The sequence below is a fragment of the Microcaecilia unicolor genome, chromosome 13 (assembly GCF_901765095.1).
Source record: "Microcaecilia unicolor chromosome 13, aMicUni1.1, whole genome shotgun sequence".
In the NCBI taxonomy this organism is placed as follows: domain Eukaryota; kingdom Metazoa; phylum Chordata; class Amphibia; order Gymnophiona; family Siphonopidae; genus Microcaecilia; species Microcaecilia unicolor.
In genome coordinates this window covers 46,154,378-46,180,917 of record NC_044043.1, presented here as the reverse complement: position 1 = coordinate 46,180,917, position 26,540 = coordinate 46,154,378, and the positions used below count along the sequence as shown (strand labels likewise).

The window sequence follows — 26,540 nt, the reverse complement described above, 5'->3', positions numbered from 1 at the left end:
GTTTAGATTTACCTTCTGCAACCTCTGAGTCTTGGATCACCTAGTCCTTAATAGTTTCTCTAGAGCTTCTCTGAAAAGGAATTTTCCTGTACAGGGAAGTCGAGTATTGGACGCTATATTCACAAACCAAATTTCACAACCACAGAAGAAGTCTAGCCTACACAGCCAAAGGGCATCTGCTATATACGCTAGACTTTGATCCTGATGAGCTAACTTGGAGTGGAGTTCCTTCCTGTTCTGCAGGAGTTTCCCTGTTGAATTCACTCAGAGAAGCTCTTGAAATAGACACTACAAACTGTAGCTTGAAGGCCCAACACTGAAATCTTCTGTCCTGCAGGCTTTTCAGCGTTGTACCACCTTCCAATGGAATGATGTTATTTTTGGTGACCGCCGTCAATGCATCAACCTTACTTAGGTTGTTTAAAATTTCTCTCATCTCACAATAATGGGAAGAGCTTTGCACTGCCCCGCCTACTTTTAAGGCTCACTTCTGGAGAACCCCACTCCAAATAGATTAGAGCCTGAATAGCCTGGTGCATGGGAAAAGCTTTTGAATGTTTTCCCAAGTCCTTCAAAAATTGGATCCCAACTTAATATCTTGGAAACTCCAGTGCAAGAGAGTCTTGCTTAAGGGCTTCCAAAAACATGGTGATACTAGAACGAAGCTCCTCTCTTAGTAACAGGAAATTCCCCTTCTACTAAAAGTTCCATGAGAGGTAGTTCTAGCTGCCAGGGACCTCCAACTGATCTAGTAAGGCCACCAAAGCTGCTCACGGGAGCCTAGTCCAAGTCCATCTATTTCTCACCATTTAGTCAATGTATTCCTTTCTGCAGCTGCCAAGATAGAAGGCATAAGAAGTCATCAGGAACTCCCTGGGAATGCTTAAGTAAATACATATATGAAGCAATAATACAAATTTAGGAGAGAAAGAAACCCCTGCTCCCGGGGAGACAGGAAGTGCTTTCCACTGTACCGAAGAAAGTAGATTTGAAATGGCTGACATAGCTCCAACTACCGCTACCACATCGAGGGAAGCAGAAAGCAAAATGGTCACCTCTTCTGCAGCTGAAGATAAAAAGCACAGGACTGAAGAGAAACCTCTGACCCAGCCAATTCAGAGTTGCCCTGAGACTGATAATTTCTTGTCTATTTATATCTCCAGATAGAGCAGGCCAACTAACAGTGCACAGCCAGCGTCAACGGCTGTATTAGTAGCAGCACTTTGCGCTCTCCACTGGGGCTTCCATTGATTCCAGTCAGAGAAGGCTACCACTGGAGAAAAGGAAAAAAACACGCTCTTGGTACCAAAGTGGTCCCCCCCCCCCCCCCCCCCAGCAAAGATATTTGCTTACTCACATGAAGAAAGAACAAAAAAATGCTGTCTTGCCATTTCAAAGCCAGGTTTCCACTGAACCAGTAATTATATACATTAAAACGTTGAAGACAACAAAAAAATCAAGGCTAGGGGGAGGGAAGCGACCAAGACTACTCTGTGTATTCCCTTCAGCCTTTGAAAGTTTTTTGTTGTTGTTTGTTTTTTTAATTTTGCTGCAGGAAAAAAAATTGCACCCTGCTCCAGCGGGACTTGCTTCTCAACTGGCCCAGGAGCTGGCCTCACAGAACAGATCAAACACTTCACAGTTCACTTATCACCATCCGCTGGAAACAGAGAATACTCAGGAGCTTAGGCTACATGGTGCCCTTACAGGGCAAAGCACACAGCTCTGTGTTCTCTGTCTCCACCCACTGGTTGATGGGCATAACTCACAGATTCTGAACTGGTCTTGCAAAGAGGAAAGGGAATTATAATGGAAATTATACGGCCACCTGGGGGGGGGGGGGGGGGGGAACCACACACACACTATAAAATAAACTCATTTTCCACCTTTCTCAAGTGCTTAAAAAAGAATCATGTACCAGACTGTAGCTAAAGAGTCCACCAGAACATATCTTTTTCAACCTGTAGCACCAAAGTTTGTTTTAGGCATTGTTGGGCACTATTTCTATAAAAGATCTTTATTTTCATTTTACTACCATTTTCTCCCTTCCTTGGAGGGCTCAGGTTACTGTGCTAACCAGAGGATTACTCTAGTACCATCACAACCATGATGAAGCCAAACCCTGATAAACAAGAGGGCTGTTAAGTGTCAGTGTGCAATGCATTAACACATTTCTGTTGTTTACTTTTATGTAACATAGATGATGATGGCGGATGAAGACCACAATACCCATGCAGTTTACCTTAGAGAGTTGCATCTAACCCATCCCCACCTGAATCTAACCAGTCCCTGCCCTTAGTAATCTCCTCTATCCCGGCCCCTGGCCCACCCAGCCCCTGCCACGCCACACCGCAGTCACTTTGACCCCCCCCCCAGAAAGCAAGATTCTATAAAGCAGTAAAAATACTAGTAAAAAGTAAATCATTTTCTTCTGTACTCTTCTAAATACAAAATTAAAAAATATACACATTTTCAAAAAATCAAACATCCATGAGCAGCAGCATGTCCACCTTTCCTTTCCCTCCTACCCATGACCAGCCTGTCCCCCTCTCTATACCCTTCTATTCCATGGGCTCTATTTCCCCTTTTCCCTCCCCCTTCTAGGTACCTCCTCCATCTTTTCTCCCTCTTCCCTTTTTACGGCCCCCACCCACCGCCAACTCCATCCATCCACCTCCCCTCCAGCCCTGTGTGCCCTCCCCAAATATACCTCAATGCACTCTGGTGGTCTAGTGGCTTCTTTGGGGCAGGAAAGATCCCCACTCTTTCCTGCCCACTGCCATCGATCCTCTTGCTGCCGCTGTTTCTTTTAAAATAGCTGCAGAGACTTCAAGCGGTGGCCTTGAAAGATTTACACGAAAGTCTCACGAGGCCACTGCTTGAAGTCTTGGCAGCAATTTTAAAGATATTATGCTCCAGTGCAAACCACAAAATGCCAAAAGTGACCCCCATATGTGGTAATATGAACATTGCTTCATAACCCTAAGAAAAACAGAATTACAAGAACCTACTTCAGCTATTCTATCATTAGATCCATTTAAAATAAAAAAAAATCAGGATGGTAATTTAAAGGCAATGCAAAAGGATTTCTCAGCACTTCTAGCCAAGGTGTGGCTCTTGTGTGGAAAATTACATGTCACAACATAAAGGAAGTATAGACTAACTGCTTTGGTTTCTGCTTTCCTCTCTCTTTGATTTTGTTCAAACATGTATTATGTTTATAGGAGAAATACTGAAGGTTAACTAAATGCTTTATATGAAACAAGAAAAACCACCACCATCTTCACTCAACAAAATATTTTAGGCAAGAATTCGATACAACATTGGAAAGACTTTGTACACCCACATAACACTGTTACAATATCACTTATTTTGGTCCTCTGCTTATTGAATTCCTATGAGCACCTGAAAAATAAGACTTAGTTCAAAATACAAAAGATACTGAAAACTTTTTTGGCATTGCTGAATAGTTGCTTCGGCAATCATGTTAATCATCAAAAGATATCTGATGAAACTGGTTGGAATCTTCCCCACACCCTGTATGTATGTGTGTGTGGGGGGGGGGAGGGGGCAATTCTCAAAGCATTTTATTTATTTATTGCGTTTGTATCCCACATTTTCCCACCTCTTTGCACATTTAAAATCATATGACTGAAAATTTCCCAGTATGTGTGCCAGTAGAAACATAAATTTATAAGGGGACAGACAGACATCTAGTGCTGAAGCTCAAGTAGGCAACACTTGCAGGTTTTACTATGCAAATAAGCATTTTCCAAAGAAAGTGCGGTTTTGTTAGGAAGTACTTTTTCATGGACAGGGTGGTGGATGCCTGAAATGACCTCCTGTGTGAGGTGGTGGAAATAAAAACAGTAAAGGAAGTCAAGCTTAAGTGGCAAATCCAGTAGTTGAGAAGTGAAGCTAGTGACAGGCAGACTTCTATGGTCTGTGTCCCAATTATGGATAGATAGAGAGATCTGGTTGGACTGGAACAGGCTTTGACGGCAACGCCAACAGATGAAAATTAGGCCAGTGCTGGGCAGACATCTACCTGAAAATGGCAAAGACAGCTCAAGATCAAGTATGCATATGTTATATCATATACCAGCAATTTATCTTGTGGGGCAGACTGGATGGACCATGTAGGTCTTTATCTGCCATCATCTACTGTATCACTTGGGTGCTTATGTGCCTTTACAAAATACCACCTATTTGTCTATAAAATACTAGCACAAGCAGCAGAAATTGTGCACACATTGTAGGCATGGACTCTTACACCCTCTGAAGAGAAGGTGTATGTAACTAGATTAAGTGGAGGAGTGGCCTAGTGGTTAGGGTGGTGGACTTTGGTCCTGAGGAACTGAGTTCGATTCCCACTTCAGGCACAGGCAGCTCCTTGTGACTCTGGGCAAGTCACTTAACCCTCCATTGCCCCATGTATTCATGATGTATTGTAAGCCACTTTGAGCCTGCAAAGAGGTGGGATACAAATGCAACAAATAAATAAAATAAATGTAAGCTGCATTGAGCCTGCCATGAGTGGGAAAAACGTGGGGTACAAATGTTACAAAAAAATATATATATATAGGGGTGGGCAATTAATGCATTAACATGATCAACACATTAATATTTTAACACGTTAATAGCATTTTAATGCCAGCTGATATCATCTGTACAACAATATACGTTAAAATCCAAAATACATATCAATAAAATAAGGGGTTTAAGATAAATGTTAAACAACACCAGGGACAAGGCTGACCCCTGAGAAACCCCACAATTCAGAAAGAAGATCCAACTGCTGAATCAACAAGTCTTGATCAATCAAATCAAAGGCAGCGACTAGATCCAATGATATAGCCAAAAACACCTTACCAGCATCAATCAACAATGTTATAAAGCGTGTAATGATTGTCTTCATACTGTGACCAACCCTAAAATAAGCCTGGCAAGGGTATAAAATCTTAGTTGAATCAATAAAACCCATCAACTGCTGGAGGACTGACTGGTCCACCAACTTAGCAGGCAAAGATAAATTGGAAATCGGCCTATAAAATTCTTCATGTCTGCAAAATCTCCCTTCCCCGATTTTACAACAGAACGAACATTTACACGCTTCCAAGGCTCAGACACCAATCCGACAGTCAAACTATGATTAATTTACTTGGAAGAAAGACAGGTGAGTAGTGGTGTGCCTCAGTGGTCATGCTGGGGACTGATTCTGTTTAATATATTTGTGAGAAACATTGCTGAAGTGTTAAAAGGAAAAGAGTTTGCCTTTTTGCACATGACGCAAAGATAACCAATAGAGCGGATACCCCGGAGGGAGTAGAAACCATTAGAAGAGATCTCCAAACAAATGGAGAAAGGTCTGGCAGTTAAAAAGTTAATGCCAAGAAGTACAGAGTGATGCAAGTCTTTGCTTAAAGCCCACCTTTTCAGTGCTGCGTTCGGCACCTAACCCTTACCGTTTAGTGAATCCAGACTGCCCCAATTTGACTGCCCCTATCGGACTGACCGTTCACTTGTCTATTAGATTGTAAGCTCTTTGAGCAGGGCCTGTCCTTTTATGTTAAATTGTACAGCGCTGCGTAACCCTAGTAGCGCTCTAGAAATGTTAAGTAGTAGTAGTAAAATGATGGTCAAAAGGTATCTGCAGACCTTGCAGTTATGTGAGTTCTTAAATTGCCCACATATTATAGAATACCTCTGTGGCTGATAAATCCCACCAGTTTAAATTAATATTTAGTTCAAAGCAGTTTTTTGTGTTTAGCTACAATCTTCAAACTACAAGAATTTTATGTTTACATTATTTTCTTCCTCTGCTGTCCAGACTTTTTATTTTCTGTCAATGAGAATTAAGAGAGAGTTTTGCGGTAATGCTGCTTTTCTTGATATGCATTGTTCATGACTTTTGTGTTTCCAAAACTCTTTATCCCCTGTACTTTGTTTTGAATTTTGTGCTTTAAATACAACCATTGCTGCATTCTTCCAGTTCTGATAAGAAGTTCTAATTCTTAATGCTTGTCACCCTAAATTATTCAAAGTGAAAATGAAAGCAGTGGGCCAAATCTTCAGAGGGCAAGACTCCTTAAGGTATAAACCAAATTTGAAATGAGGAAACAATGATCCACAGACAGACATTTCATATATTGTCTACATAAAATGAAAACAAAATTGTACTTTTGGCTTGAGCATTCTAATCACTGTAATGATTAACAAAACCCCAGTTTGTTTGTCTTGCCTTTTTAAGATGAAAGGGCTTGTAAAGTCTAACACTTAACTGTAGAAAGAAAGGTAGATGTGCAACAAATCAGAAATTAGAACTCTCTCTGAAAATATATATAAAAATTACAACGCTATTAAATGATTTACCAGAAATATCAAACCTGCATTTATGTTCAGTTTATATCACAAAATTACCAGCAAGGACTAATGCCATCCTGTTATGCATCATCTATTTCACTGACGCAAGCTACCATGAATTTTCCTCAGTACAGTCTAATTTGTTAAAAAAGTAATAATTGAAGAGCAAATTGTCTAAAGGCCTTCCATTAATTATTCACATAGAATCAATGTGAAAACCATTGCACAAAAAAAAAATCAATAGACTGCATTATATAAAGTACATGAAATTCAAGTAAGCTAAAATATAAAGGCACAAAGAGGGTGGAAGGATTTGAATGATCATAAATTAAATAAAGGACATTTCTGGAAACCTGGTCAAACACAAGTGAATTCTTCCCATTTTGTGCCTATTGCAAAATATTTATGGAATGGATTAAGACCTCGCCTTTTCAAAATATTGCCAGTGTAGTAATCCACAATACCAGCTTTTTATTTATTTTCTTTCACTTTTTATTGCTTGAAACCAGTGTTCCTATTTGCAGACAAGTATCAGACACCTAAAGCTGAATCCCTCAAAACTCAAACAGAGAAAATATTTAAGAGGGTAGAGGAGGCAGAAAAAAATTTGGATGTACAGAAACAAAAGTCATTACATTTCAGGAAAGTTGAACAAATGTCTCCTACCACACCAGTGGGCACCCACAAATCTAACAGTTATTAACTATTTGTGGAGTGGAGTGGAGGAGTGGCCTAGTGGTTAGAGCACTGGTCTTGTAATCCAGAGGTGGCTAGTTCAAATCCCACTGCTGCTTCTTGAGCTCTCCCTCCTTAAGTGGCTGCCTGGTCTGCAGAAACATTAGTAGAGTCTGGCTGAAACAGACATAATCCACAGTATGGCTACAGTGCAGACAATTCAAGGATATTATTGATGCAGGCTGGTACAAATGCCACAACATATCCAAATTCAATAACAGTTCTGTTTACATTTTTGTGGATCATTTCAATTTTATGAAAAACAAACTTGAGATTTTGAAAGTCACACAGATGTTCTCAGTTTTGGGGAAATCTTCAATATGTATTTTGTGGGGGTGAGAAATGTAAAGGGAAAGGGAACTTGATATACCAGCTTTCTGAGATTTTTACAATTACCTTCAAAGTGGCTTACATATATTTAGTTTCAGGTACTTATTTTATAGCAGGGGCAATGGAGGGTTAAGTGACTTGCTCAGAGTCACTAGGAGCTACAGTGGGAATCAACTCAGTTCCCCCAGGATCAAAGCCCACTGCACTAACCACTCGGCTACTCCTCCACTCCAAAAAGCAGCACCAACAAGTTCATATATGATCTTAAAACAACGCTTACGTGCAGTTTTTTTTTTAATATAAAAGATACAAGGCTACTTTTTTGTTTTTACTGGAGTGGAGTAGCCTCGTGGTTAGTGCAGTGGACTCTGATCCTGGGGAACTGGGTTCGATTCCCACTGCAGCTCCTTGTGACTCTGGGCAAGCCACTAACCCTCCATTGTCCCAGGTACAAATAAGTAGCTGTATATAATATGTAAACCGCTTTGAATGTAGTTGGAAAACAATATAAGTCCCATTCCCTTTCCCCTTAATACATTTCTTGACCTTGGGAAAATAATACTCCCGTCATCAGGTCAAATATACAAACTGTTGTTTGTTACCTCCGGAGCTAGCGACTTACCCAATTCTAAAGGGGAGGGGGCTGGATAATTAAGTAACAGGACAACAGCATTACTTAAACCAGCAGCAGAACCCATCAGGATAAGGGGCAGGAGGAGAGAATGTGTCACTCGTTTACATTTTGGAAGACCTTTCCACAACTAACTCCACACTGACTTTTACAAAGCTTAAGTTAAGGTTCATAAGGCCATTTTTTAAAAAGTTGATTAGCACACGTTTCTCGGTAATGATTACCGCCCCCCCCCCCCCCAAAAAAAAAAAAAATACCTGTTGTGCCAGCCTGGAGGGTCTACCGGATACGCTAACTGCCTTCATGATTCCCCCTTTCCAAAGCCGGAGGCTCAAGAACCACTCGCTCTACTACACCCCCGCCCTCTCTCTCTCTCTTTCCTCTACAAACCCAAGAACGCGGCAGAACAGAGACCACTCGCTCATTGGTTATTACATCCTGTACATCACACGTCACCGCGCGCCTGTGTTTTGGGATTAATGAGTAGGAAACCCCGGAAGTATCGGTGACGGCCTTCAGTGTCTAGATGACCAAACAGCACCCCCACAAGGTTATTCCGGTTTTCAGAGGCAAAGGAAGGGGGCAATTAAACTCAATAATCTAGACATCCAAAATGAACCCCCTTCGTTTATTAAATATTATACTTAAAATCTACTAAACCTGTCTCTTCTTGCCCTAGTCCCATCCTAATAGTTGCTATGGAGAGAAAATAATTTTGGAATTCAAATTTGTAGATTCGCTTTTCAATTTGACGCGTTAAAGAAATTATTCTGCCATAAAACGTTGTTTTTGAACTGAGGAAGCAGATGCGATTTCTTGTATTAATTTAAACATGCTGATTTCTGCAGCTGTCTATTTTTGTTTGGGGGTGGCGGTGGATTTGAGAGCTGAAAGTGCGGCGGCGAATGAGCAGATCAGAGGATGCGATGGGTTGGGTATTTTTTTTTTTTTTTTTTACGACACTAGCTGTGCTTGGCTCCGCTCAGCCTGTTTTCAGGCGCAGGCAGGCAGTGGAAGTGGAAGTGGAAGAGGAGCACACGAGAGCAGCAGCAGAAGAAGACATGGTGCGGCTGGTGGCAGTTTGCAGAGACTGGGAGGAAGAATTTTCCTTCGAGAAACGGCAGATCCCTCTCTTCATCGACGATACGCTGACGGTGAGGCCCTGGGGTATTTGCAGAGTTTCTTTGTACATTAGCCAGTTCGGCTGACAAGTATAAAGCTTATGTTCGGGGGTAAGACGTCAAATCAAGTCCAAAGCAGAATATGAAGCAAAGGGCATGTTGCAAGTGCTAGACGAGGCCTCAGCCTAAATAACAGGCCTCTCGTTTACTTCCTATTCTTCCAAATATTTTAGGCAAATTGTGATTTTGAGAAGTATAGGAGTTAGTTTGGGTGCTTAATAAATGCATAAAAATTTGGTGGGGGGAAAATCGCGACTTTATAAATGGTTCTATCATATTTTAAAAAATGGGATAGTCAGTTTAGGGTTTTGCTTTTACAAATATTTCCTGTGAATAATAATTTTGAGTTTTTATGTATTTGTTATTTTGAGCTTTCAGATTACCATGTATTTGTTGTTAATGGTTGAGCTGTTGTGTTTTGCACAGTCAAAACTCATAAGTTGAGTAGGTCTGTGTTATGAAGTTGTTGGTGATAGTTTCATGTTAATTATGCATGGGTTTGATACAGATCACATGCATTTTGTTGTATTTTTTTAGTCTTAACAGCTGACGCACACATGTATTGTATTTAGGAAACTAAGAGGCATATTTTCAAAGCACTTAGCCTCCCAAAGTTCCATAGAAACCTATGGAACTTAGCCTCCCAAAGTGCTTTGAAAATATGCCTCTAAGCCTTCCAAAATGCTTTGATTCAAGTTTGATCAGTGTTCTACTTCATGGAAAGGAAAAGAAAACTTGTTCTTCCAGATTTATAGCTTTTTTTAATTGTTTTATTTATACATTTTTATGTAATACTGATCCAAATCATACTTTGACTCAGCAGACAAGAACCTTTTAAAATTTTCAATTCTTATATAAAAAAAAATAGATCTAGTAAAACACCATATAAAAGAAAGTTATAAGCACTTAAATCTCCATTTAGCATATCAAACTCACTAATATCATCGGTCTGCTAGTTTTATGCCATGAATAACCCAATAATTTGCAGAATTTCAGTCAACCCAGCTCCTTTCAAGGTGGATTCTCTATTCCCAAGGAACTTATGGCCCTCTCCTAGGCTAGAAATACTATTAGAATATAATGACATGTTAACATATGGCAGGTAAAGACCACAATTGTCCATTCTGCTTTGTAAGGTGTTTAGGGGCACTTTTACAAAGGTGCAGTAAGCACTAGTGCATGCTTACCACAGCAAAACATGGCTTACCGTGGGGTGCGCCAAGGCTTCTTGTGTAATTTGGGGGTGTACGCGTGCTACCTATCGCAGGTTTAGTGCATGAGTTCCTACTTTCCGCAAAGCAGGTGGCGGTAGGGACTCATAACGCTAATGGGAAAGTTAGTTCTTGGCCATTAATTCGAAAACTAGGAAAATCGACCATTTTACCCCAGCAGTAAAAATGGATTTACTGCACAGGAGTGAACCCCGTAAATGAGGGCTAAGGCCACTTTTTACCACTGTTTGGTAAAAGGGCCTCTTAGTGTTGAAGGTTAACTTGCACAGAGCAGCAACTACTTCTCCTGAAATCAGTGCTTTCTTAAAAAGTGTAAAACTCAATGCTGTTTAGAGCTGAAACACTCAATGCTTAGTTTACATCCTTTTACCTTTTAGGGGTCCTTTGTATATAGCTTCATATTGTATCTCCTAATTTTTTTTAATGTTTTGTTAGGAGAAGGTTCACTTTTCCTGCATTATACATTTTAAGTATTTAAACATCTGTTTCATATCTACCTTATTCCTTCTTTTCTCTGGGCTATGTATATTTAGGTCCTCCAGTCCTTTATGTCTTCTGGCACAAACTCTATGCCATTTTAGTTGCTTTCTTGAGGACTGGCCTCTAAGACCAAACACAGAATTCCAGGTTAAGCCATACCAATGACATGTATAGAGATGTTAAGTTCCTTTTTCTGCTGTTCAGTCCTGTTTCTATGCAGCTCAGTATTCCTCTGGCTTTGGCCACAATCCTATCACATTGTTTTGCTACCTTGAGTTCCTCACACGTTTGACCCATGGTTTCTCTCCTTGTCCATGTGCCATCAACCTACCCACTTTATTGCATACTGTTTATTTTGGATTCCTGTTCCCCAAATAAATTACTCTGCATTTCTTCTCATTAAAGCTTAAATGCAAAGCATTCAGCTAGTTTTCCAGTTTTTGTAGATCCCTCCTTATGCTGGCTTCTCTCTCAGTGGCTATTTTGTTAGAGAGCTTCTTGCTGTCTAATCATCTGAGGTGAGACCGTAACAAGGTTTTAGATGATGGTGCTTAGCATGAAGTCAAACTAACTTATTCAGGGGCCTTTTACTGAAGTGTGTTAAGGTTTTCTCAGAACCTTTGCATTAATTGTAGGTGACATTCCCAGCATCTTTCCATACAATTACCGTTAACATAGAGGAAGTGATTTTATTCTGTCTTAATCTGTCCCCAGTTAATGCAATTAGTGCTGCCTTAATAGGTATAGCTGAGTATTGCATTAACTACAGTTAACATGCAGTAAATTAGCATGCATTAACTGTGTTTTCCACCCATTCCCTGTCAGGCTTTAAGCAGTTAGTACAGTGTAGTAAACAGGCCCTTTAGTTCTGAAATGACACAGAATGCACCTATAAGATACTTCATGTATATTATTCCTGGATCATACCTGTACTGATGTACTTCCTCACAACCGAGAATGGTAGAAAAACAGAAAAATGTGGGGAAATAAAGACCATATGGCCTATTCAGTCTGCCCATCCATTCCATCTACTCTCCTTTACACTCTCTTAGAGATCCTATATACTTGTCCCAAGCTGTCTTGAATTCAGATATTGTTTTTGTCTCCACCGCTTCCACCACTTAAACGAGGTAGTTTGCCTAAAAAGCCTCTATTTTTATTTAGCTACATATGTTTACTTATGTAAATGTTTTGAATTCTTGAAAATTGACATATACCTCAGCAGAAAAAAAATTACTTGGTCCATTCTATCTACCAGTTTATTCCTGTCAATGGGGCAAAAATAGACTCAGAAATAAGGTATTTTTCTGCCTTCATGTTTCTATGAGTCGTCAGCCGTAGAGACATGGCTGTTAAGGTCACTTATCCAATTGTTCCTCCCTCATTCATTCTCAACCTTCCAGCATAATCATACAACATATCATATGTAATGCAGCACCCTGTTCTTCATGTCCATCTTGCCACCAAGGTTTACAATAAATACCTTCCAGCTAGAAAGGCTGTTGCTCAAACATCCTAGGTTCCGGTGACCTTGGTGGTCAGTACTAGAAAATGATGTGGGAATGGGGACAAATTTTGCCCCATCCCCCTCTTATTCTCTAATGCAGACAATGTTTTGGAAAAACAAGCAAGAAAGCATTCTTGTAGGGGGCTTCTGTGCATTCCTACTACAAGCACCTCATCTGAGAGGATGTTTTCTGTTGTGGGAAGGACTGTGGAAGGCAGGAGAGTTAGACTGAATTCTGAGATTGTTGATGACATATTCATTCACAGAGTAAAAAAAAATCATACCAGTGCTTCATAGGGCCTATTCCTGCCCTGCTAGGGCATACAGAGCAGGTTGTGTTTTGTATCCCTGGGTGGATTAGGGTTCCTCAGGGTGGTAGAAGTTAGCTATTGTTGGGGTTGGAAGGGGGGGTACTTCAGTTCCTTTTTATACTTTAATATAAAGATTTAAATATAAAATCATGTGTTCAAGGCTTGTGGGGACGGGCCAGGGACAAACTTTGTCTCTAGTCTCATTCTGTAGTCAGTACGTATCCACCACAACCTGTCGGCTTCAACCTGGGTGGTTTTTGGGGAGCTGCAGCCTGCTGTTATCACATTTAAAGCAGATACTGAAGTCAAACTTCTTTACTCAGTCTTCTTGGTGGTACCTCCATGTTTGGATGCAAATATACCCCCGTTTACTAAGCCGCGCTAACGCCATCATTTGGAATGGGCTGTGTAGGCATTGCCGCACGGCTTAGTAAACAGTGGGGATAGTATTTAAAATAAATGAAAATATAGTCATTTTTTTAACCAATTCAAGAAAGATTCACTAAGGAATTTTCCTTAAGAACACAAAATAAATTCATATGCTAGGTGCTTACTTAACAAAACAGTTCTTTTCATGTTACAAATTCTCAACTGTATTTTAAGAAAAAAAATTGTTGTTTTGTTTTTCAGGTAAGAGGGGATGTCTGACAAACTGCTTAAGGAAGCCTTTGTCAGTAACTTAAATGGAACTAGCCCAGCAGAAACCACTGTGGGTTTAAGTGTGCCTCCACTCTGCATGTTTTGCAGAGGGCTGCTGTTGATTTTATACCATCTGAAACATGAAGAGCCTTTATATTCATGGAAAAGTCATCTACTCATGGATTTTCTTCTTTTGGTGGTTCCTTTTGTGTTCAGCAGCACAATTTTGTCGGACATTCTCATCCTTGTGCCAATTACCATAGCCACACTGGCATCTACATTGTTATATAAAATTTACAGGGCAAGAAATAACAATATTAAAGTACCACTTAAAAAAATGATTAAAACCTTCCAGGAAAGAAACATAGGTTCTAAGTCTGTCTCATCAATAACCATATTACGTGTTTTTATTAATATGTTAACTGCCATCTGCATTTTGGCTGTAGATTTTCCCTTATTTCCCAGGCGCTATGCTAAAACAGAAACATATGGGACAGGTATTATGGATTTTGGAGTGGGTGGATTTATTTTTGTCAATGCTCTTGTTTCTCCTGAAGTTAGAAAAAGGCATGATTTATTGAAATCCAAATTCCCTATTGTGGTCAAACAGCTGTTATCTGTTTGGCCACTAATTTTTCTGGGAATAGGGCGGTTAATCAGCGTTAAAGCCACAGGGTATCATGAACATGTCAGTGAGTATGGTGTGCACTGGAACTTTTTTTTCACACTAGCAATTGTGAGATTGGTAGCATCACTAATTTTGATGGTCTTTCCAATAAATAACTCTTGGATTATTGCTGCAAGTATTGGCATATTTTATCAACTGCTTCTTGAAACAACCAAACTTAAAATATTCATTCTGTCTGGAAACTCGAGGGTTGGTTTTCTAAATGCAAACAGAGAGGGAATATTCTCTCTCTTTGGGTATTTGGTTATTTATATGGTAGGTGTACAGGTAGGTCTATATATGTTGAAGAAACGATCTTTAGTCAAAGACTGGATTAATGTGGCCTTTTCTTTACTGCTGGGCAGTCTTATGCTTTTCACGTTTTTTAATCTGCTTCATATTTTCGTGGAGCCTGTATCCCGCAGAATGGCCAACCTGACTTTCTGCATCTGGATATTGGTTCAGTGTCTTTTATTCCTCTCCTTTATTTTACTAAGTGACCTTGCTTTGGTGTTTGCAGAACATCTGGTGAACAAAGACAATGTGCCTTGTTCTTGGAATCTTTCAAAGCTACCAAACACAAGCAGTTTAAAGCACAATTCAGAAAAAAAGCCACTGAAGGAAGGAACACAAGTTCCAAATCTTTGTCTTGTAGAGGCTGTTGCTAGAAATCAGTTACTTTTCTTCTTGCAATCAAATGTTATGACTGGTGTAGTCAATATGTCAATTGATACCATCCATTGTGGAACTTTCTTTTCTTTAGTTGTCCTCCTTGTGTACATGTTTTGTAACTGTTTGATTATGTATTGGTTACACATCAAAAATATTACTTTTAAATGTTGGTAATTATCCAACAACACTAGAAACTTTGGCATGAAGATGGTATGAACAGGGCCAAAGAACATCAGTTTTGATCTTGGGGAAATAGTTTCCTTTGCTAAAGGAGGCACATAACTGATAAGTTTAAGTGATACCAAGTCTGTCGACAGATGTTCAGCCCAGCAACTCTTCAAAATATTAAAGCAAAAAAAAAATGTACTTAATATGCCTGGCACTCCAGTTTAAATAAGGTAACAGATGTAATGACAGGTGTAGCTATTTTCCTAGTTCTATAAGCACTATGGAAAATAACCTCACAACTCTTAACTATTCACCAACTGAAAGAAAATAGAGTCCCAATCATAGAGCTATGGGAATCTCTGTTTCTTAGAATTGCTGTCTCAAAAAACATACTAATTATTGAAATTATTAAGGATTATGCAGGTCTTTCTGTACAGTGTAAGTTTTTGCCAGTGAATAGTTACTCCTGTGACAAATGGCAGCAATGATAATTAGAAGTAATGACAGCTGTATCCCATTTCTAAATATGGCCTCTCTATTATTTCTGTTTATATGCTACTTTAAGCTTCTTTGAACTATGTAAATTTTTTTATTAGGATATTGTGACAGAACACTGTTTTAAACCTGTAAAATTGCCTTTATTAACCCTTGCAGTGCATTTCTCTAGTATGGCCAGCAGGTGATGCATGTTTTATGTTAAAGCTGTTATAGAAAAGCGAATGCCCTCTTTTAGTTTCACTGGTAAAGAAGTGAAGCTACAGTACTGTGAGCAGTTGCTGGCTGTTGCTTCAGTTTCAGCCCAGAAGAGAGAGAGCTATTTGCTGAAGCCTTGTATAAAACAGTTATATTTGATAACTGGTGAACAGCGTGGAGGAGTAGCCTAATGGTTAGTGCAGTGGACTTTGATCCTGAGGAACTGAGTTCAATTCCCACTGCAGCTCTTTGTGACTCTGGGCAAGTCACTTAACCCTCCATTGCCCCACAAAATAAGTATCTGAATATATGTAAACCGCTTTGAATGTAGTTGCCAAAACCTCAGGCGGTATATCAAGTCCCATTTCCCTTCCCTATATATGTTGGTTCTCCCCAGGTACTTTTTAGGTAGTAACCAAATGTTTAGTTAGTGTTATAATTGATCCATATTTCAGTTACTTGTTATTGTTTGCTGATTGCACTACTTTTGGGTCATTGTTCAATTTTTTAAAGAAAATAAACATAATTGTTTCACCCAGCCTGTCTGGACTGGTAAAGAATACTGGTTTGTGTGTTGGGTTTGTGAGTGCTTTCTGGGAACTGTGGGACCACTGGGAGTGTGACTCTAGTAACCAAGAAATCACTGGGGATAATTTTGAGAGTTTAATTAATAGCATTCTTATGGATTTCATGAAAACAAAAAAATGTGTTTTTTGCATTTAAACTTGCTACAGTGCCAGTGACCATGCAGAGAAGAGAGCACAGTGGCAAGAGCAAAACATGCTGTCGCCACTGTGAAGGCTCAGCCTGTGAGGCAGGCTTTTGGTGTCATTGAGCTTTTGCGCCCCGAGCTAGTGTCTCAACTGGCTCATGCCTTGAGCCAGCCCTGACTAACATGCAAGTTAACGTAATAACGTGTGCTGCTATGTGATATGTAGCGTAGCATTTTATGTTTTTACATCAAGCTGATAATAGATGACAAGGTTTGGATTTGGGTTTTACAATTATTACTTACTTTAGCCAAATCTGAACCCAAGATGAATCAGATTCAAGTACATGAGCTATTTCTCTGGACTCACAGTTAAGACAAAGTGAGTAATAATTCTAAAGTACATAATGACAGATAAAGACCTATTGAACCTTCTGGATTGCCTGGTTCTCTCCTCCTCCCCATGCTTTTTTAGGTTAAGGCTACCTTCCTGCTGTCAGCTATAAGAGCTTGACCACCTGTTAGCCATTCATCCTTTACCATGTTGGGTACATGAGCATACAACTTCCCATACTTAAACTAAAAGATAGGCCTCCCAACCCCTACGTCCTTTACCCATTCTCAAATTCATGTTCTTACTACTGCCCTTTATATCTGTCTCTGGATTGTTAAAGTTCTGTTACATTATGGACATCATTGTTTCTATTGAAAGTTTATTCCAGACACCACTCTCAATTAAATATTTCCTGAACCTCCCTGTTTAGGGCTTCATGTTATTACCCCCTTGTCCAATTGATTTTTCTATGAAAAACTCTAGGGACAAACTGTCATAGCCTAATAGTTAGTGTAATAGGCTGAGAACCTATGGAACTGGGTTCAATTCCCACTGCAGTTTCTTTTGATCCTGGGCAAGTCACACAAAACTAAGGGCCCTGTTTACTAAGACACGCTAGTATTTTTAACATGTACTAATTTTTGGCGTGCGCGAATGCTAGAAACACCCATATATTCCTATGGGTGTTTCTAGTGTTAGCGCACGCCAACATGGCCCTTAGATTGTGAACGCACTAGGGACAGAGAAAGTACCTGAATGCAATATGTGAACCTGTGATTGTACCTCAGAAAGGTGATATTTAAAAGAATCTAATAATAAATCTTAAAACAGAGCAAAAGCATGTTATTTCCAAACACAAATTTTTATTTTTTACATAACATAGTAGATGATGGCAGATAAAGACCTGTACGGTCCATCCAGTCTGCTCAACAAGATAAACTCATTGTATGTACTACTTTATATGTATACCTGATCTTGATTTGTCCTTGCCATTTTCAGGGCACAGACTGTAGAAGTATGACTAGCACTAGCTTTGCTTCCCAGTTACCAGTGTTGCCACCCAATCTCCACTAAGCTTCTGTGGATTCATCCCTTCTGAACAGGATTCGTGTTTATCCCATGCATTTTTGAATTCCATTACCTTTTTCATCTCCACCACCTCCCATGGGAGGGCATTCCAAGTATCCACCACCCTCTCCATGAAAAAATACTTCCTGATACTTTTCCTGAGTCTGCCCCCCTTTTCAACCTTAATTCATGTCCTCTAGTTCTACCGCCTTCCCATCTCCGGAAAAGGTTTGTTTGCAGATTAATACTTTCAAATATTTGAATGTTTGTATCATATCACCCCTGTTTCTCCTTTCTTCCAGGGTAAACATGTTCAGGTCATTAAGTCTCTCATATGACTTGTAACGCAAATCCAATTTCATTTTTGTAGCTTTTCTTTGCATTCAAGTCTTTTTACATCCTTAGCAAGATATGCCTCCAAAACTGCTAAAACAGATGAAATAGAAAAATTGAAACAAAGTGAAACATTTTTCCATTTCCACCAGAAGACTCTACATTTCCTTATTCCATTAAAACCTGCTACATATTAGAATGTTTGTATCCTAACATGCCCCTGTTTTAAATTAAAGTTTTCTTTAACATCTTTTCTATTCAGTTTAGTTATCTGGTATTCCATAATAGCCATTCATACAGCTTCTTGTTAGCTCTGAACCTACTTGTGAAATCTAAGTACTCCCCCATCCCCTCCCCAGTGTTTTCATAGGTGGATAATAGTGTTTTGCACTCTTAAGAGGCTGATGCTCAAAACTAATGGCAGCAGTAAAAAGCAGCTAGCCCCGGATGTGTGAGCAAATTAGTGTGCACAGAGGGCTCGAGCAGCGGTTAAGATGGCTGCAAGTTATATTGACATTTAATGAAATGGATGTAAGTGAAGTAAGTATTTCTTCATAATGCACACAGAAAAATTAAGGCAGCATTAAGGGTTTTAAGAAGATTTCTCATCTACTATAATAAAACGCACCTCCAACGTTCTGAAGCTGACTCCGTGGCTTCAGTGAAGGGTTCGTACTGGTGTCACATCTCTCTCTGCCCCGCCCTTGCGTCAAAACGAGATGACGTCGAGGGCGGACACCACCCTCGCGTCAAAACGTCATGGCGTCGAGGGCAGGGAATCTGAAGGCAGGACTGGTGAGGGAACGAAATCGAAGGCTGGAGACAGACAGGCTACAGAAGTTAATACGTTATGATGTCAAGGGCTGGTAAGCAGGAGGACTGAGGGAATGAAATCGAAGGATGCAGACGGCCAGGGCTTTCAATAATGCCGCCACTTCGACGGACCAAAACAGGACAGGGGAGGGGAGCAGGGGACAGAGGACAATCGCTGGAGGGGGGCAGGGGACAGAGGAGAATCGGGTGGTTGAAGGGGGGCAGCGGAGAGAGGAGAATCGCTGGGTGGCTGGAGGGGGGTAGGGGAGACAGGAGAATCGCTGGATGGCTGTAGGGGGCAGGGGAGAGCATAATCGCTGGGTGGCTGAAGGGGGGGCAGGGGACAGGAGAATCGCTGGGTGGCTGAAGGGGGGGCAGGGGAAAGAAGAATCGCTGGATGGCTCAAGGGGGGCAGCGGAGAGAGGAGAATCGCTGGGTGGCTGGAGGGGGGCAGGGAATACGACAATTGTTGGGTGGCTGCAGGGGGGGGGCAGGGGACAGAGGAGAATTGCTGGGTGCGTGGAGGGGAGCAGGGCACAGAGGACACACACTCTCAGACACACTTGTACCCAGGCTCACTCACACACACTGCTGCCAACCACGGAGGGGGGAGGAGCAGGGGGTCCTGAGACCAGAGGGGAGGGAGAGGGGGTCCCTACACCACATATGGAGGAGGGGAGGTATCTCTGTCACACACACTCTTATCTCACAGTCAGTATCTTTCACTCTGTCTCTCACACTATGTCTCACATTCACTCTCTGTGTCAGTCACTCTCACACTCAGTCTCACAGAGTCTGTGTATCGCACACATACTGTCTCACATACGCACTCACACACGCTCTCATTCTGACACACACACATAGACACTCGCACATTCACTCTTTCTGGCACACACTCTCTGGAACATACACACTCCGAGGAAACTCTTGCTAGCGCCCGTTTCATTTGTGTCAGAAACAGGGCTTATTTACTAGTTCCTTCATAATGCACAGAGAAAATTAAGGCAGAATTATGGGTTTTAAGAAGATTTCTTATTAATGTTTCAGACTGAAGTGCCATTTTTTGTATGTGCCAAAGTGAGAAACATATGCACGAGTCCAAGCAAAACCTGAAGTGAAATCTGTACCTGTTTTATCTGTGCTTTTAAATGTAAGCCTTTCAAAAATTTAAAGTGCAAACCATTTTTGAAAGGCTAATACTTACAAGCATAGAATAGCATCAATGTGTACTTGAACTTCCAATTTCATCTGGATCTGCGCACAAGAGCTGTGCTTACTGCAAAACCCATGTGCACGTCAGGCATGTTTGGTTTAATAGCATGATTTAACTGTGCATAAACATTAAAAATATAATTAGCTTCAAGCATCACTTAGATATGCCTTTGCATTTTCACTGCTTCTGCACTGTTGCATTGTGGTCTTTAGCCCCCAGCTTTGAGCATCAGCTCCTTAGATGCATAATTTATGCTTTTACATAGATTTACAGCATCCAAAAATCATAGTCTTTTATATATATTTAAAATCTCTTTTAGTTCTAGGTATAAATTAGATTAACTCATCTTGGTTAATCAAACCTCAGCATTTAATTTTGATTAAGCCTATTGTTTTACTAAATACTTATTTTAGCTAGGCCTAGGCCCTAATCCACACCCAAACAGAAATTTTAACAAGTCCAACCTAGACTGTCTCTAAACCTGCTGATCTAGTAGATCATTATCCCTCCCTTGATTATTTCCTCTGCTGACAAAAAGTTTGTTTAAAAATTGGCAAACTACAAACCCTGAGAACCACACCTAAAAAAAAAGCCCAGCTAGTTTACGTTCAAAACAAGGCACCGAACTCCCCCCCACAAAGTACCATTTCCTACGACCGACGTCGCCCTGCGCCGGTTCCTCCCTCCACTTGTGGCTCCGCCCCCTTCCAGCTCGTCTTGTCACATGCTTTTGACATCACTATAGATCCGGGACTACTATTAGTTGATGTAAGGCCCCTTGGTTGGATTGAGTGAGTGAGGTCAAAAGGTAGTAACTGCGACATTGCTATTACATTTATCTTTTTTTTAATCTCGCCCTGAAAACAACACTGTAACAGTAAAAATCAGATTGTAACAAAAATCAGTTTGAAATAAGCATAAACACCGTTAAAACCCACATTTTTAGAGCACAGTAATACTCTCAACTTTGCAACAGAACACGCCCCGCCACGGACTTGACTAGTGACTTCTTCGTTCTTTCCTCTTTTTCGCGGTAAATACGCCGGCGGCGGAAGGGTAATTGCGTGCTTCGTCCCTCGCGCCTGAGACTTCCATGTCTTTTTTGTAAATTCGAATTGACGGTAAAAGTCGGAAGCAGGTTCCCGTAACTCAGCGGCCTAAAACTTAAGTTCCAGAGAAAGCAACAGTGAACGCCTGACAACAAACTAACCCCCTCCCAGCTCCCCATCCCCCCCAAAACACAAAATTTTCACCAGCTCCGATCCGTCCCCAGCAGGTAACAAGAAGCGGCGTGCCCCTCTGCCTATCTATCTGTGACCGGGGGGGAGGAGGAGGCACGCGTCGTCGCTGTCGGTTAGCTGGCTCCCGATGTCTCACGATAAGGTGGTGTACCAAGGTCCGATTCCTGGCAATTAGTCCTCTACTAAACCCCCCCCCCCCCCCACCCCATTAAAAATTATATAAAAGCAAAAGGAGAGGTGATAGGCGCGCTTTAATGGAAATCTCGGCCCTGCTGTTTGAAAGCTAGCTGTTGACATGGGAAACTTTTTGTTCCTACTGCTTTCTGTCTGGAGTATGTGCAGCAGATCGCATAAAAAGTTATATCCAATTAATAACAGCAATGTTGCCACGTGAAAAGAAAAAAGTTCTGTAGTGTGTGAAACGTAGGGTGATTGTGAATATGTCGGTGATTTCTTGTCCATCGGGGTCTGACTAGTGTTGACAAGCTTTTTCAGGCTGCGTTTTCTTCTATGGGAAACTGGTTTCTGCTGTTTTACAGAGATCATTACAATAAAATAAAAGCCTTATAGTTATGTTATTTGGGGCCTTGACTTGGATATAAAATATACATTTTTTTAAATAATTGGTAGCCTGTAGTACGGTAGAGTTCGTATTGTAAAAAACAAATAAGCTTGCACAAATGAAGCTATCCTGGGAACTTTGCTGCTGGTGTGGTAAGGGAGGTAGATCCCTCTCTGTTTAATCTCTGGGGTTGGTGAATATTACATTGTTTATGATAAATTTACGCCTGGGAGGGGACTATTGTCTAACCTTTTTTCCTGCGACTTGTCCCCTGTGTGCTGTCAGCACTAAGCCTGATGTTCATGTCCTATTTGTGTTCTTATTATTGTTATCAGATTGGACTAGACGTGGGTTGGGGACATGCCTTTTCGTCTTTAGCTCCTGACAATACCGGTGGCTTAAATTGTGCCATGCCTCTATGGGGAGGTGTAGCTTCTCCAAAGGTTATAAATTCTACCCGGACCCTGCCATGATCAGAGCAACTACCCCTTGGCCTTCAAGGTCTAGATGACCAAACAGCACCCCCACAAGGTTATTCCGGTTTTCAGAGGCAAAGGAAGGGGGCAAGTAAACTCAATCAATGATCTAGACATCCAAAAAGAACCACCTTCGTTTATTAAATATTATACTTAAAATCTACTAAACCTGTCTCTTCTTGCCCTAGTACTCCCATCCTAATAGTTGCTATGGAGAGAAAATAATTTTGGAATTCACATTTGTAGATTCGCTTTTCAATTTGACGCGTTAAAGAAATGATTCTGCCATAAAACATTGTTTTTGAACTGAGGAAGCAGATGCGATTTCTTGTTGTATTTTCTTATATTAATTTAAACATGCTGATTTCTGCAGCTGTGTATTTTTGTTTGGGGGTGGCGGGGGATTTGAGAGCTGAAAGTGCGGCGGCGGATGAGCAGATCAGAGGATGCGATGGGAAGGGTTGGGTATTTTTTTTTTTTTTTTACGACACTGGCTGTGCTTGGCTGTTTTCAGGCTCAGGCTGGAAGAGGAGCAGCGAGAAGCAGCAGCAGACATGGCGCGGCTGGTGGCAGTTTGCAGAGACGGGGAGGAAGAATTTTCCTTCGAGAAACGGCAGATCCCTCTCTTCATCGACGATACGCTGACGGTGAGGCCCTGGGGTATTTGGAGAGTTTATTTGTGCATTAGCCAGTTCGGCTGACAAGTGTAAAGCTTATGTTTGGGGGTAAGACGTCAAATCAAGTCCAAAGCAGAATATGAAGCAAAGGGCATGTTGCAACTGCTAGGCGAGGCCTCAGCCTAAATAACAGGCCTCTCGTTTACTTCCTATTCTTCCAAATATTTTAGGCAAATTGTGATTTTGAGACGTATAGGAGTTAGTTTGGGTGCTTAATAAATACATACAAATTTTGTGGGGGAAAAATCGCGACTTTATAAATGGTTCTATCATATTTTTAAAAAATGGGATAGTCAGTTTAGGGTTTTGCTTTTACAAATATTTCCTGTGAATAATAAATTTGGGTTTTTATGTATTTGTTATTTTGAGCTTTCAGATTACCATGTATTTGTTGTTAATGTATAATAAAATTGTAGTTTTTGGGTTGTAGTGTTTTGCACAGTCAAAACTCTTAAGTTGACTAGGTCTGTATTTTATGAAGTTGTTGGTGATAGTTTCATGTTAATTATGCATGTGTTTGATACAGATCACATGCTTTATATGTTGTATTTTTTAGTCTTAACAGCTGAAGCACACATGTATTGTCTTTAGGAAACTAAGCCTTTCCAAAATGCTTGTTCTTCCAGATTCCAGATTTATAGCTTTCTTAATTTTTTTATTTTTACATTTTTATGTAATACTGATCCAGATCATACTTTGACTCAGTAGCAGACAAGAACCTTTTAAAATTTTCAATTCTTACATTGAAAAAAAAATTAGATCTAGTAAAACACCATATAAAATAGTTATAAGCACTTAAATCTCCATTTAGCATATCAAACTGACTAATATAATCGGTCTGCTAGTTTTATGCCATGAATAACCACGTCTTTAATAATTTGCAGAATTTCAGTCAACCCAGCTCCTTTCAAGGTTGATTCTCTATTCCTAAGGAACTCGTGGCCCTCTCCTAGGCTAGAAATGCTATTAGAATATAGTGAAATATTAACATATGGCAGGTAAAGACCACAATTGTCCATCCTGTCTGCTTTGTAAGGTGTTTAGGGGCACTTTTACAAAGGTGCAGTAAGCACTAATGCATGCTTACCGCAGCAAAACATGGCTTACCATGGGGTGCGCCAAGGCTTCTTGTGTAATTTGGGGATGTACGCGTGCTACCTATCGCAGGTTTAGTGCATGAGTTCCTACTTTCCGCAAAGCAGGTGGCGGTAGGGACTCATAACGCTAATGGGAAAGTTAGTTTTTGGCCATTAATACGAAAACTAGGAAAATCGGCCATTTTACCCCAGCAGAAAAAATGGATTTACTGCACAGGAGTGACCCCGTAAATGAGGGCTAAGGCCACGTTTTACCGCTGTTTGGTAAAAGGGCCTCTTAGTGTTGAAGGTTAACTTGCATAGAGAAGCAACTACTTCTCTTGAAATCAGTGCTTTCTTAAAAAGTGTAAAACTCACTGCTGTTTAGAGCTGAAACACTCAATGCTTAGTTTTCATCCTTTTACCTTTTAGGGGTCCTCTGTATATTGCTTCATATTATATCTCCTAAATTTTTTGAATGTTCACTTTTCCTAAGGTTCACTTTTCCTAAGAATTTAAACATCTGTTTCGTATCTACCCTATTCCTTCTTTTCTCTAGGCTGTGTATATTTAGGTCCTCCAGTCCTTTCTCTTATGTCTTCTGGCACAAACTCTCTGCCATTTTAGTTGCTTTCCTGAGGACTGGCCTCTAAGACCAAACACAGAATTCCAGGTTAAGCCGTACCAATGACATGTATAGAGATGTTAAGTTCCTTTTTTCTGCTGTTCAATCCTGTTTCTATGCAGCTCAGTATTCCTTTGGCTTTGGCCACAATCCTATCACATTGTTTTGCTACCTTGAGTTCCTCACACGTTTGACCCATGGTTTCTCTCCTTGTCCATGCGCCATCAACCTACCCACTTTATTGCATACTGTTTATTTTGGATTCCTGTTCCCCAAATAAATTACTCTGTATTTCTTCTCATTAAAGCTTAAATGCAAAGCATTCAGCTAGTTTTCCAGTTTTTGTAGATCCCTTCTTATGCTGGCTTCTCTCTCAGTGGCTGTTTTGTTGGAGAGCTTCTTGCTATCTAATCATCTGAGGTGAGACAGTAACAAGGTTTTAGATGATGGTGCTTAGCATGAAGTCAAACTAACTTATTCAGGGGCCTTTTACTGAAGTGTGGTAAGGTTTTCTCAGAACCTTTGCATTAATTGTAGGTAATTCCCAGCATCTTTCCATACAATTACCGTAACATAGAGGAAGTGATTTTATTCTGTGTTAATCTGTCCCCACTTAATGCAGTTAGTGCTGCCTTAATAGGTTTAGCTGAGTATTGCATTAACTACAGTTAACATGCAGTAAATTAGCATGCATTAACTGTGTTCTCCACCCATTCCCTGTCAGGCTTTAAGCAGTTAGTACAGTGTAGTAAACAGGCCCTTTTGTTCTGAAATGACACAGAATGCACCTATAAGATACTTCATGTATATTATTCCTGGATCATACCTGTACTGATGTACTCCTCACAACCGAGAATGGTAGAAAAACAGAAAAATGTAGGGAAATAAAGACTATATGGCCTATCCAGTCTGCCCATCCGTTCCATCTACTCTCCTTTACACTATCAACTTGTCCCAAGCTGTCTTGAATTCAGATATTGTTTTTGTCTCCATTACTTCCACTAGGAGGCTGTTCCACAAATTCACCACCCTTTCTGTGAAGAAGTATTTCCTCAGGTTACTTCTGAGTCTATCCCCTTTCACCTTCATCCTATACCCCTTTGTTCCAGAGCTTCCTTTCAGTTGAAAGAGATTTGCCTCCTGTGCATTTATGCCTCATATGTATTTAAATGTCTCTATCAAATATCCCCTTTCCTGCCTTTTTTCCAAAGTACATATTGAGATCTTTAAATCTGTCCCCATAAGTGTTATGACGAAGATCATGATCATTTTTGTAGCCGCCCTCTGGACTGTATTGCATTTAGAGCTTGTTCTGCTGTCTCTCAAACGGCACAGCTCTTCATGGGAAATGAAGTTCTGGTGACTGTTTGACACTTCATCATACCTGAGTTTAAAACAATTTATGCCTTTTTCCTTATTTTATCCTTGGCTTACCCCCCCCCCCCCTTTGAATGGGCTGTGTCGGCATTGCCGTGTAGCAGCTTCTAGCGTGGCTTAGTAAACGGGGGGGGGGGGGGGGTTAGAATGTTGATGTTTGCCATTATTGACATGGCATACAATCTTCATGTTATTTCTAGATTTCCTGTGCACATGTAAGACTTGAAACAAATATAATCAAATTTCATTTCAAATTTTAAGGTATTGTATTTGACTAGTTATTGCTTTGCTGTTGAGTAGTATTAGGGTTTAAGCTTACCAGATATCATTTCGTTCTACTGATGACTTCCGTATCAACAAGTATCTGCTTTTTAGTAATAGGACATGCCCATTTTTTAATCTGAAAACCACAAATCTGAACATCTGT

General features: G+C 40.5%; 3 protein-coding genes across 5 annotated transcripts in view; 2 read left to right on the top strand and 1 right to left on the bottom strand.

Moving 5' to 3' along the window:
• Positions 1–8,500, bottom strand: part of MYO19 (myosin XIX) — an 86,580-nt gene extending 78,080 nt beyond the window's left edge. The window contains exon 1 of the mRNA XM_030185985.1: positions 8,317–8,500. Within this exon, the coding sequence (XP_030041845.1) occupies positions 8,317–8,364 (48 nt within the window). The 5' untranslated portion in view covers positions 8,365–8,500. The remainder of the gene's footprint in view (positions 1–8,316) is intronic.
• Positions 8,501–9,041: 541 nt separating this feature from the next.
• Positions 9,042–15,219, top strand: PIGW (phosphatidylinositol glycan anchor biosynthesis class W). The gene is made up of 2 exons (XM_030185986.1): positions 9,042–9,213; positions 13,401–15,219. Exon 2 carries the CDS (start codon positions 13,411–13,413, stop codon positions 14,920–14,922), a length of 1,512 nt encoding a protein of 503 aa, XP_030041846.1. The 5' UTR covers positions 9,042–9,213; positions 13,401–13,410; the 3' UTR covers positions 14,923–15,219.
• Positions 15,220–21,107: 5,888 nt separating this feature from the next.
• Positions 21,108–26,540, top strand: part of GGNBP2 (gametogenetin binding protein 2) — a 73,233-nt gene continuing 67,800 nt past the window's right edge. Inside the window, exons 1-2 of one of the 3 annotated variants that reach the window (XM_030222647.1) lie at positions 21,108–21,355; positions 22,873–23,005. In XM_030222647.1, the coding sequence (XP_030078507.1) occupies positions 22,913–23,005 (93 nt within the window). In that variant the 5' untranslated portion in view covers positions 21,108–21,355; positions 22,873–22,912. Of the gene's footprint in view, positions 21,356–21,389; positions 21,463–22,872; positions 23,006–26,540 lie in introns of those variants that run through there. The other 2 variants (XM_030222648.1, XM_030222646.1) reach the window with 2 other exon arrangements.